We start from the raw sequence: 9,354 nt of genomic DNA, 5'->3' as shown, positions 1-9,354 counted from the left end.
GGCGGAATTGAGGACATATCAGCCCAGCAGGGACCAGGTCAGTAAGCATCCTCTCTCTGCTCTGCCCCTGGTTCTTTAGTTTGTCATCATCTACGACACCTGTTACTGTGGTTAGCTTTTGGTGTGATCGTCCTACATAATAAATCTGATCTGATACAGTTGATACTGCTCACAGTATTAGAGAACAAGAGGGTATGTAACATGAATCTGCAGGATGAACTATCTTTAGCACATACAGTACAAGTTTACATTAGCAACCCAAGCACATGTGCCATTTTCTCGATTAGTCGTTAGCACAAGGACAAACTGTGTTTTTTTCCAACGCTTTTACTTTTAGATCCTTTTTGAAGATTTTAGTTTACCTTAGCCTTTATAGCAACTGACGGTTTTTGTTGTTGCCCTTGGTTTTTAGATGTTGCCTGATGCCCTGTTAGACCGACATGATTCCACACCCAGAGAGACAGGAAGTGAGATGGCCAGTAGGAGGTGACACAGAGCTGTTAGACTGAATCAAAGGAAGGACTCGCCGCATCACAGCCAGACCCTTCCAGAGGTTTTACTTTCTCAACCTCCCGCATCAGAAGAACACCGCAGCCATTTCCAAAGTTGGCATCTTCCAAAGAGCTCCAAAAAGCATCTCCAGAGAGAAGTTACTTTTCACTATACATACTACCTGTGGAGCAGATTGTCTCTCTCTCTCTGACCACGACTACACTCGATCATCCCAACCAGCGCTGGTTCTGAAGTAAATGTCCTGAAATCACAGGATTAAAGTGTGTGTGTGTGTGTGTGTGTGTGTGTGTGTGTGTGTGTGTGTGTGTGTGTTTGTGTGTGGTGGTGTGTTGGTGGGGGTGGGGTGTTTGGTGGGTGTGTGTGTGTGTGGTGTGTGTGTGTGTGTGTGTGTGTGTGTGTGTGTGTGTGTGTGTGTGTGTGTGTGTGTGTGTGTGTGTGTGTGTGTGTGTGTGTGTGTGTGTGTGTGTGTGAGATCAGTTTAAGTCTTCAGCCGTGATACTTGAAGAGATTTTGTTGTTGCTGTATTCACTGTAATCAGATTGACAAAATCAGCAATGTGACAATAGAACTGGAACTCGCACAACCGGCTCTGAATTACAAGGTTTCATTAAAGTTTCAACGTTTCTATTGAAATGTTACAGAAGAGATGGGATATAGGAATGATGTCCGTGCATGAAGTTGTATTAAGACTACAGGAAAGAGTCATGTAATGTATTTTGCTGTGTCTACAGGGTTTAAGACTAATTATTATTGGGACGAGGCAGGGGCGTTGAGTATGGAGTTTAAGTTAAATATTGGCAAAATGAAAATACTGTTCTCAAATGAGATTTAGGGTGTAAATTACAGATTTTGTTTTGGTTTAGTTTTATTTAATTGCTGTACAGATGTAATGTGATTTTTTTGTTTCGTCCTCAATACTGTGTTTCTGTTTAAAATGAGGAAAAAAAGATCTGATTTGATGTTAAGTTCAGCCCTTTCTTTTTATTTGTTTACCTTTTACATTTAGCCCATGAGTGCTGCATCCCACGCCCTCTAAACTCAGCCAGTGTTGGAGGGCTCAGCTGTAGCTCATCCACCTTGTGTTGGAGGTCGACTTTGTTTTGGCCAAGCAAACTACAAACTAATTTATTTCTGAAATAATCTGATTTGTTTGATCTTTTTGATTAAGAGTTAAAAAGAAATGCTGCTAACTTAGACGTTCCTTTGCCTTACCGCATCCTAGCGGGAATGAGGTGACGTGTCCTTCTCACTAAAATGAAGATATCCATTCCCACCGTGAGCATTGACCTTCTGGCCACATGCCATAACTCTTCAGTGGCTTCCGTTTGATTTATGTTAAAATTATGAAATCTTCTGAAGAAATGTCATTTGTGAACTATAATGTCAAACATTTGGTCCTTTTATACAGCTTTTCACTAATTAAAGATAGTAGAGGGATTATAGTAAATCCTGAAAGGCAACCATTACACGTCTGGGATTTTCACTTCCCAATCTTACACAACCTTCCAGTAATGCTCTTTTTGCATTTGGGTCTTTGCACTCCTCAAATCTTCCAGTACCACCAGAATGGAAGGATACTCGTGTCTTGGTAATGTAGTGCTGGTTTCTGACAGTAGCACATAGCATGCTGTTCAACGTAACTTGACTTAGCCTGAAAATAAATTGCTTGTAAATTACATTATACGTATCCTATTATGTTTCAAAGTTGATATATTTTGCTAAGACTGACAATGCTTTAAAAAACAAGCCCTTTAATTCAGAAGAGACTGTGGGATGAGATCTTTGAACCACTGTAAACCTCTAATCACTGTTGCAGCGGTAAATAAAACTTTGACTTGATTACCTATTCACTGATGTCGTATTGCAATGATTTTGCCCTATTTGATCAAAACACAGAATAGTGCACATTGAAAACATACTTTGTAGATTTATTTTAAGCATAAACCAAAACATCTAAAAACAAACATCAGGATATACAGAAAATGCTTTTCCATCTGTGTAGAAAAGTAGCAAAGAAAGTCTTTAAACTTTTTTTTTTTTTTTTTTACATGTAAGGACAAAATGGACAGTTTAACAGATTAAGAAAATATGTACATTTATTGAGAATACTAGATAGGAAACGGCATTATGCAAGTCCAGAGACAAGCTATTCAAGTGTGTGATCCTCCATTAGTAACCAGATAAGAGCAAAAAAAATCAGTAGTGCTTTTGCACATGTTGACAATGTGTTTTTCCGAAAACTGATGGAAAGTTGGTGAAGTCCAGACCATGCACACAATGCCAGGATGTAGGCCTTTGGTGTGCTAACAGCCGGTAATGTCCACTCATTGAAAATACACAGCAGTTGCAGTCTTTTAGCACAACTTTGCATCACTGGATCTCAGGGAATTAAACTCGGCCAGTTTCACCAGTAGAAAGTTTTGGTGAGGAAACCGGCGGCAGCATTGAGCCAGCTTCCGTTAGAATCTTCCTTAGCTTTGGTGCGGGATACCGCTCGGTCGACCTCCCTCTCTGGGCTCTCCTCTTCTTCTGGGAGGTAGTCTGGTAGAGCTGAGTTTTGCGGCACTTCCCTGCCACATGGGTTCAGAGGGATGAAAACCTGAAGAAAACAATTTGAAAGTAGTTAAGAATTCAATGTGAACTCATAATTGTTGGTATTCTCCTATGGATATGAAAATAGTCAAAATGTTTGCTCTAAGGGCTCTGACACGCCAACCTACGTCAGAAAAGGCAGTCGGACTGACTGCCTCCCCGATTGGTCAAAAAAGTGCCTCGGAACACAGAAGTGACGCCAACTTGATCGTACGTTCTGCGCATGTGTGAGACGCATTACGTCTCCAGAACAGCAGGCGGCGCTCATCTGTACTGTCGCCCAAAAAAATGAAAACCGGCAGCTGATTGGACAAACACGTCACTTGGGTCTGGCTTCTCCGGAATTTCAAAGCCAGACCGTCATGGCGGCTTGTTCAGAATACAATCTCATATTTTACAAAAATCGTTCACCGAAAAGTGTTTCTGAAAACATTTTAGGAGAAATCGGCCATGCAGTTGCTGAATCTGTCTTCATTTCAGATCGACAAAGGTCAGTTCAAAAGATTTGTCAGATTTAGAGAGGCGTTAGACATGCTCATCCCGCTTATCATTTCCGGGTTAGCACTCCACCAATCAGATTGGTCACTGAGTCCGACTGCCCGCCTTCCGATTCAACATGTCAAATCGGCCCAAATGAAGGCGGATGGCTCCTCCGACTAACAACGGTACGGAACACACCCAACAGACTTGAGTCACTGACCCTGCCAAACTGTCCGACGGCTTATAATGGAGCTGGTGTGTCACTCACCTCTTCTCCTGCCTCGTTCTTCACCACCTGCTGGGCTGACAACACCTTAGTGGCAGCGATGGCTGATGCCAGACTCTGCAATTTAAGAAACATTAGGGGAGGAAGTGACTGGAATTAATAAACATTAGCCAGAGATCAGATTTCTGCACAAATGTGTAAATCGGTGGCTTTGATAATGCAAGAATATAAATCGTCAATATTACGAGAGATATAAGCTAATATTTTAAGAGGCAGGTGGCTTTCCAAGCAGACACTGATAGCAAATGTTTGTCTTTGTGTTTCACCTCAGTGGGCAGGTCTGAGCGGATGCGGACGGTGCATCTCTTGGATGCCATCTGGAAGGTGAAGCTGATCACTCCTCTGACCTTCAGAAGAGCCTCCTCACACAAGCCTCGCTGGTCCTTAATAATTGAGGGAGACTGTATTAGTTAAACTGGCAATAATAATAATAATCTGCACAGGATAGATATGCATAGGAGCGTATGTGTCAGTGTGTGGGTAAGTGTGCGTGTGTGTTAGTCTACTCACGGTGCTATCCAGCCCCTGGATGTGCAGAGTGACAGACTTGGCCTTCTTGTTGGTGGAGTTGATAAAAAACTGGGATTTCTTTCTCCTCTCCCGCTCAGGTGTGCGTGGCACAGGATTAGCAGGTGCACTCAGAATGTCAAACACCTCCTTGGCCAAGGCTGTAATGTCAATGGACAGGCCCTCCCTAAATGGAGAAATATGTATATTTATACTTTATTTTGCTATTTAAATGACTGAAGTGAAATAAAGTGGCAATTCAGTCTGTTTATCAGGCTATTTAATCATATGTGTTGGGTGACTGAACACATTCTACATAAACCTATAACTAGATCAAATAAATAAATATGAATAAGATCCTGTGAAATATCCATCCTCTCACCTCTCAATAAGATTCTCCAAGCTCACCATCATACCCAGTTCATTCTTCATGGTGGAGATGTTGGGGGACAACTCAGCCAAGTAGCGCAGGGTCTGAGGACAAAGGAAGGCCACAAGGGATTGAAATATACACTGCATTTGTTCAAACAGGTGCACCCATCTACCCAACACGCTACAATGTATCTATAGTAAACATGGGCATATACCTGGTCCGGGTGAATACTCTATTCTGATTGGCTGCGGGTGTCATCTACTTAGTAGTTCCAGTGAAACTGACTCTTTTCCATTATAAAAAGGTGCTACATCAAAAGAAAAATAAATACTTTCTAATGTACACCGAGTAGTCTTTTAGAGTCTCTTCCTCTGAACTACAGGATGGCTCTTACACACCAGCTGCAAGAGGATTACACTGCTCCTCTGAACTTACTTTGTTTCACAGCTATTAAAACTTTAGATTTTGACTGCAAAACACACGAATATATAACTGAATGGTGTCAAAAACGTGTTGTTTGATAAGTGACCATGATATAAGCGGGTCACGACCCTTCAATGTGTCCATTATCAGCTAATTAATGATACTTCCATGTTCTGGCCTCAGCATCGGCCATTCATTTCTATTATGGACACCTCGTCTGGCATGTGTATCCTTACAGAAAACACGACATACTTATGTTAAGTGTATTTAGCAGAAGGGTAGCACTTCCACAAACGGCACCAGTCCAGCCTCTATTTCCCACCTGAAGAGTTGCGAGTAGCACGTCTGGGTTCTGGTGGTCCAGGAAGAGAACCAGCCCGGGGAGACAGCCCTGGTCCTGGACTATCACCTCTCGGTTCTGCGGCTCAGAGGCCAGGTCCCGCAGCTGACTCACCACCGACAGTGCACCCATCATCTTTGTTAAGTTGCCAGACCTGCAAGCGAGAGTGGAAACGTTCAAGTTATTAAGTTATGTCTGTTCATATAGCTAGAACTAACGTTAATACAATTCAATAGATGATTTAGGCCACGTTACACTAATGTATGTTTTAAGATAGGAGCATAAAGGTACGGTTTTACCGTTAGCTTGTTAGCATAAATTGTCACATCAAGTCGTAGCGCTAGCGTTAACATTGTGGCTAGCTAAAGAAGCTAACACTAACATTAGCTACTTTTAAAACGTGAAGAATATCGTCAACTTAAGAAAAGGATATTTTCCGTTGTTTCATTGCACCGTTGGAACATATCGTTGCGTGACTGCTACACCGTATAATAATATAAGAAACCTGAAAGTGCAATACATGTGGTTAATGTACGTGTATTGCGAAGTTTTCTTACCCAAAAGAAGAAGTAGCTCGTGTGTCAAAATACAAATTTCGTGGTTGTAGGTTTTGTAAAACGCAATTGGTCGACGACCCGTTGCCTCCACTGCATGATCGCCCACTCCTATTGGCTCATCATAGTACTTCTGTATCTGCATCCAATCAGAGGAGGTTTTGCTGCTGCAGCTTTATTTGACTTAACAGACTTGGCTGCTACCTGGACGCGTGAGCTCGGAGAAAAGCTGCACGTTCCTAGTGTTTATCCGCAGTTACAATATCATCAGTTATTATGAAGACATCGGACAAATGTGGCTACAAAGGAATGTTTTAGCAAGGTTTTTATTCACGGTAAGTGCACACATATTTCTGCTTATCGAGCATGTTTCCTGGTACCGCGGTTTATTTTTGATGAGCCATGCAGCTCTAAATGGACCCACTGCGGGGGTTAGAGAATCACAAGACAATATACAATAACACTTATCAGGGTATTTTAAAATAATACAATGTATATAAAAAATAGATACATTAAATCAATTCTTCGACACAGGAAGCCAGAGTCGCTCTGAGAACTGGACTGATGTGGTCTGCGTTCTAGTCCTGGGTGAGGACTCCGCATCCTTCTGTCTCACTTACTTTTCAGAGAGGCCTGTTAAATATCCGGTATATAACAGTCAAATCTACTGAAGATAAGACCAAGTTTACGTCTCGCTGAGTTACATAAAGTTCTTAAACTCTTGCAATAGTTTAAAACGTTTGTAATCGTCCTAATGTCAGAGTCCATAACTGCACTAAGATTCCTGTCTTAATTTGTTGTTTAGGGATTCGTACTGTTTCAGATCGTTCTATTGTATTGCCATTTTTTTGCCAAGTCATGTATGTTTTGTGTTGTTTCAGGTGTAAAGTATGTGACTTAGTGGCATCCATTCTGTGTTGGCCTCTTACCAAGTTAGTCAGCAGAAAGAGGAGCTTTGCAGTCATCAGCTGGTGCAGAAAAAAAGTCCTTCCAATGTCTTTAGTCGAGGATATTCTGCATGTCCTGCGCGTTGTCCTGGAGTACTTTGGAGTGCCTCCAGACATGGTGAGTGTACAGACACACTTCTGTTATAATGATGTTGTCAAGGAATATCACGGGTTTATTAGTGTTTTGTATGGGTATCACCAGTAGTATCTATAAAGGTTAACTGATTGAGTGAGTTGCAAGGATGTCAATTTTTAACTGTGTGTGTGTGTGTGTGTGTGTGTGTGTGTGTGTGTGTGTGTGTGGTGTGTGTGTGTGGTGTGTGTGTGTGTGTTCTTGCCTGTAGCTGGTTCCAGTGTGGGACAGTCAGCTGTGCGGTCAGTATCGGCAGTGTGCGGATGATTGGGACCAACCTCCCACTGACACACTATACCAGCACCACTTTCAGGTACTGTGATATTGTGTTTTCTATCAGACTAAACATTGTCTAAAGTGACTTTTTTTTTTTTTATCCCGTCAAATTAACACAGCCAATCGAGTGAAACTATGTGCTTTTTTTATATAAACACTTGTTTATACAAAACACAACAGAAAAAAAGGTGGGACAAAACTCAATGGTCCAGAATTCAGCTGCCCGCATCATAACTCGAACCCCCTCATCCACCACATCACTCCTGTCCTCCAACAGCTCACTGGCTCCGGTCCAGTTCCGGATCAAATTCAAAATCCTTCTATTAGCATTCAAGGCCATCCACAACCTCGCCCCCCATATTGTCTGATCTCCTCCAGCGCCCACTCCCTTCCGCCCCTCCGATCCTCTTCCTCCATAAACCTGTCTGTCCCCCGCCCGGCTCACCACCATGGGGGGCAGAGCATTTAGCCGCTCTGCTCCCCGTCTCTGGAACTCACTACCCCCCCAACTCAGAAACATTGATTCATTCCCCCATTTCAAATCACAACTAAAAACAATCTGTTTATAACGCGTATTCCACCTAAATGTCTGTTGCTCCGCCTTTTCTGTGTATAGTATTGTTTTGCTGTTAGTATTTGTTTTTCTGTTGTATAGTATTTGTTTTGCTGTTGTATAGTTTTGGTTTTGTTTTGCTGTATAGTATTTGTTTGCTGTTGTATAGTATTGTTTTTCTGTTATAGTATTTGTTTTTCGTTGTTAGTATTTGTTTTGCTGTTGTATTGTATTGTTTGCTGTTGTATAGTATTGTGTTTGCGTGTTTAATTATGAATTCCTGTGCGGCGTCCTTGAGTGTCATGAAGGCGTCTTTTAAATAAAATGTATTATTATTATATTGTTCCATGTTGTCACATAGTACTTCCTAAACAGAAGCAATACTGTATTTTAAGCTGAGATAAAGTCCTTATTTGAATGTATAAAAAAAAAAAAAAAATGTTTAGACACTCACCAAAGACACTAGTCTTTCTACAGTAAGTTCTACAGTAATGGTCCTTCCTCATTTCTCCTTATACTCCTTCTGCAGAATCATGTTCATATTTAGGCCCACTAACTAATGTGATTTTCTCAGGTTTTTATGTCATGCAGTCGCAGGGTCGCAGTGTGTAATCCTTCCTTGTCCATGTTTGGTCCTTAGATCCCTCTGCTCACCTACAGGCCACACGGCCATGTGGACATCATCATGGATACACCTGCCATCCCCTCGTTTGCTGATGTCTTGTGGGTGTTTGAGGATGAGGGGGAGAGCTTCGCCAAGACCCGGTAAGGACACTAATCTACACAATGCAAACACAGTCAAGGTATAGTCTCCCATTGCAAATTTATAGAGAACAAAACCATACTTGCTGTTCATTAGACAATACATTTTGTCCTAATAACAGCAAATTAGTGGTTCATATATTTAAGTCAAAGATGATGTTTGTTGTTCATAGCATAAGTACATGAAATACATCTTGTCTTTGTTCTTTTCTAAAGCACACTTAAAGGCTTGCTTTCTGTAGGGAGGTGTAAAAATAAAAGTTTAAGCTGCCAGTTAAATACGCACACTCTCTTCCTGTCACACACACACACAATGTAAAGTGGTAACTAAGTTGAAGACAGTGTGTCTGAGCAGGAGAACACTGAAAATAAGAGAGACAAACTGCACTGTCTTACAGTACACTACATAACGTGATCATACAGTAAACAGTCCAAAATTACCCTTAAAGTGTTTATTTCTTTAACTACCTCTTAATTCACTTTATAAATGCTTGTCTGCACGGCTCTACATATTTTTCAGTTTTGAAAACACACGTTTGAATGTGGTCCGTATAGGTGGGAGAAGGGCAAATGTTGGTAATGGCAACTATGTACACTGATGTGTATTAAATATAG

The 9,354-nt window shown here is 41.4% G+C and overlaps 2 protein-coding genes across 5 annotated transcripts in view; one reads left to right on the top strand and one right to left on the bottom strand.

Annotated features, from left to right (window-relative positions):
• Window positions 1-2,428: 2,428 nt before the first annotated feature.
• The window catches only part of armc1l (armadillo repeat containing 1, like), an 11,257-nt gene continuing 4,331 nt past the window's right edge, over window positions 2,429-9,354 (bottom strand). The window contains exons 1-7 of one of the 3 annotated variants that reach the window (XM_032543552.1): window positions 5,814-5,833; window positions 5,497-5,668; window positions 4,761-4,852; window positions 4,382-4,565; window positions 4,138-4,254; window positions 3,854-3,928; window positions 2,429-3,112 (exon numbers count right to left, since the gene is read on the bottom strand). In XM_032543552.1, coding sequence (XP_032399443.1) covers window positions 2,918-3,112; window positions 3,854-3,928; window positions 4,138-4,254; window positions 4,382-4,565; window positions 4,761-4,852; window positions 5,497-5,649 — 816 coding nt within the window. In that variant the 5' untranslated portion in view covers window positions 5,650-5,668; window positions 5,814-5,833 and the 3' untranslated portion in view covers window positions 2,429-2,917. Of the gene's footprint in view, window positions 3,113-3,853; window positions 3,929-4,137; window positions 4,255-4,381; window positions 4,566-4,760; window positions 4,853-5,496; window positions 5,669-5,813; window positions 5,834-6,071; window positions 6,167-9,354 lie in introns of those variants that run through there. The other 2 variants (XM_032543554.1, XM_032543553.1) reach the window with 2 other exon arrangements.
• mtfr2 (mitochondrial fission regulator 2) overlaps window positions 6,251-9,354 on the top strand; it is a 5,499-nt gene continuing 2,395 nt past the window's right edge. Inside the window, exons 1-4 of one of the 2 annotated variants that reach the window (XM_032543550.1) lie at window positions 6,251-6,403; window positions 6,950-7,133; window positions 7,360-7,461; window positions 8,618-8,742. In XM_032543550.1, coding sequence (XP_032399441.1) covers window positions 7,062-7,133; window positions 7,360-7,461; window positions 8,618-8,742 — 299 coding nt within the window. In that variant the 5' untranslated portion in view covers window positions 6,251-6,403; window positions 6,950-7,061. Of the gene's footprint in view, window positions 6,404-6,602; window positions 6,644-6,949; window positions 7,134-7,359; window positions 7,462-8,617; window positions 8,743-9,354 lie in introns of those variants that run through there. The other variant, XM_032543549.1, reaches the window with a different exon arrangement.

This window comes from Etheostoma spectabile, chromosome 18, assembly GCF_008692095.1.
Source record: "Etheostoma spectabile isolate EspeVRDwgs_2016 chromosome 18, UIUC_Espe_1.0, whole genome shotgun sequence".
Taxonomy (NCBI): domain Eukaryota; kingdom Metazoa; phylum Chordata; class Actinopteri; order Perciformes; family Percidae; genus Etheostoma; species Etheostoma spectabile.
Note: the sequence above shows the minus strand (reverse complement) of the source record. Positions and strands in the feature narration are given on the sequence as shown.